Source organism: Malurus melanocephalus, unplaced genomic scaffold (genome assembly GCF_030028575.1).
Source record: "Malurus melanocephalus ecotype Western Australia unplaced genomic scaffold, MMel_1.1 scaffold_2071, whole genome shotgun sequence".
Classification (NCBI taxonomy): domain Eukaryota; kingdom Metazoa; phylum Chordata; class Aves; order Passeriformes; family Maluridae; genus Malurus; species Malurus melanocephalus.
In genome coordinates this window covers 3,853-5,179 of record NW_026625303.1, presented here as the reverse complement: position 1 = coordinate 5,179, position 1,327 = coordinate 3,853, and the positions used below count along the sequence as shown (strand labels likewise).

Genomic DNA, 1,327 nt, shown 5'->3' with positions numbered 1-1,327 from the left:
CAGCGGGAGCCGTTCACGTAGCTCTGGCTGTGGTAGCGCCGCAGCTGGTGCTGCTTGCTGGCCTGGGGACAGGGACAGGGACAGCGTGGGGACATGGGGACAGGGCCATGGGGACAGGGGCAGTGTGGGGACAGGGACAGGGGCATGGGGACAGGGACAGGGACAGCGTGGGTACATGGGGACAGGGCCATGGGGACAGGGCCAGCGTGGGGACAGGGACAGCGTGGGGACACGGGGACAGGGACAGCGTGGGGACAGGGACGGGGTGGCACGGGCATGACACAGGGACATGGAGACATTGGGGACACTGAGGACAATGGGGACATGGGGACAGCATGGGGACAGAGACAGCGTGGGGACAGGGACAGGGACAGTGTGGGGACATGGGGACAGCATGGGGACAGTGTAGGGACACAAGGACAGTGTGGGAATATGGGGACAGGGACAGGGAGTGGCACGGGGATGGCATGGGGACAGGGACAGCATGGGGACACGGGGACAGGGGCATGGGGGTGGCATGGGGACAGAGACGGCGTGGGGACATGGGGACACAGGCGAGGTGGCATGGGAACACAGCTGTCCCCGAGGCAGGGGAACATGGGGCCATCGCTGTCCCCAACAGGGGAACATGGGGACATCACTGTCCGTTCCACCTGCCACTGTCCCCGAGGTGAGGAGACRCGGGGACATGGCTGTCCCCAAGGACATACAGGGACATCACTGTCCRCAGGGGACACAGTGACACCGCTGTCCCCAAGGCCACCCGCACCTTGGCCGTCTCGTCRTCCCAGTCGAAGGCGGACTGGTAATAGCCCAGGACCAGAATGTCACCTTTGATCTCGGACTCTGCGGGAGGGGACACACGGGGCGGGGAGGGGACACTGGGGTCACCGTGTCACCTCCCACTGTCCCTGTGTCCCTCCTGCTGTCCCCGTGTCCCTCCTGTTGTCCTCGCTGTCCCCGTGTCCCTCCTGCTGTCCCAGTGTCCCTCCCGCTGTCCCCAGCGCCCCCAGTGTCACCTCGTCCCTCCCCCTGTCCCGCTGTCCCCATGTCCCTCCCGCTGTCCCCGTGTTCCTCTGTCCCCTCCCACTGTCCCACTGTCCCAGTGTCCCCAGTGTCACCCGTCCCTCCCACTGTCCCCGTGTCCTGCTGTCCCAGTGTCCCCTCATCCCTCCCTCTGTCCCCTCCGCTGTCCCAGTGTCCCCAGCGTCCCCATGTCCCTCCCACTATCCCCGTGTCCCTCCCACTGTCCCCACTGTCCCCATGTCCCTCCCACTGTCCCCATGTCCCTCCCGCTGTCCCTGTATCCCACTGTCCCAGTGTCCCC

At 66.2% G+C, this 1,327-nt stretch overlaps 1 protein-coding gene across 1 annotated transcript in view; it reads right to left on the bottom strand.

The window, feature by feature from the left end:
* Positions 1-892, bottom strand: part of OS9 (OS9 endoplasmic reticulum lectin) — a gene marked incomplete at both ends in the record, with an annotated part of 11,456 nt that extends 10,564 nt beyond the window's left edge. The window contains 2 exons of the mRNA XM_057388531.1: positions 5-62; positions 770-892. Coding sequence (XP_057244514.1) covers positions 5-62; positions 770-892 — 181 coding nt within the window. The remainder of the gene's footprint in view (positions 1-4; positions 63-769) is intronic.
* Positions 893-1,327: the final 435 nt, after the last annotated feature.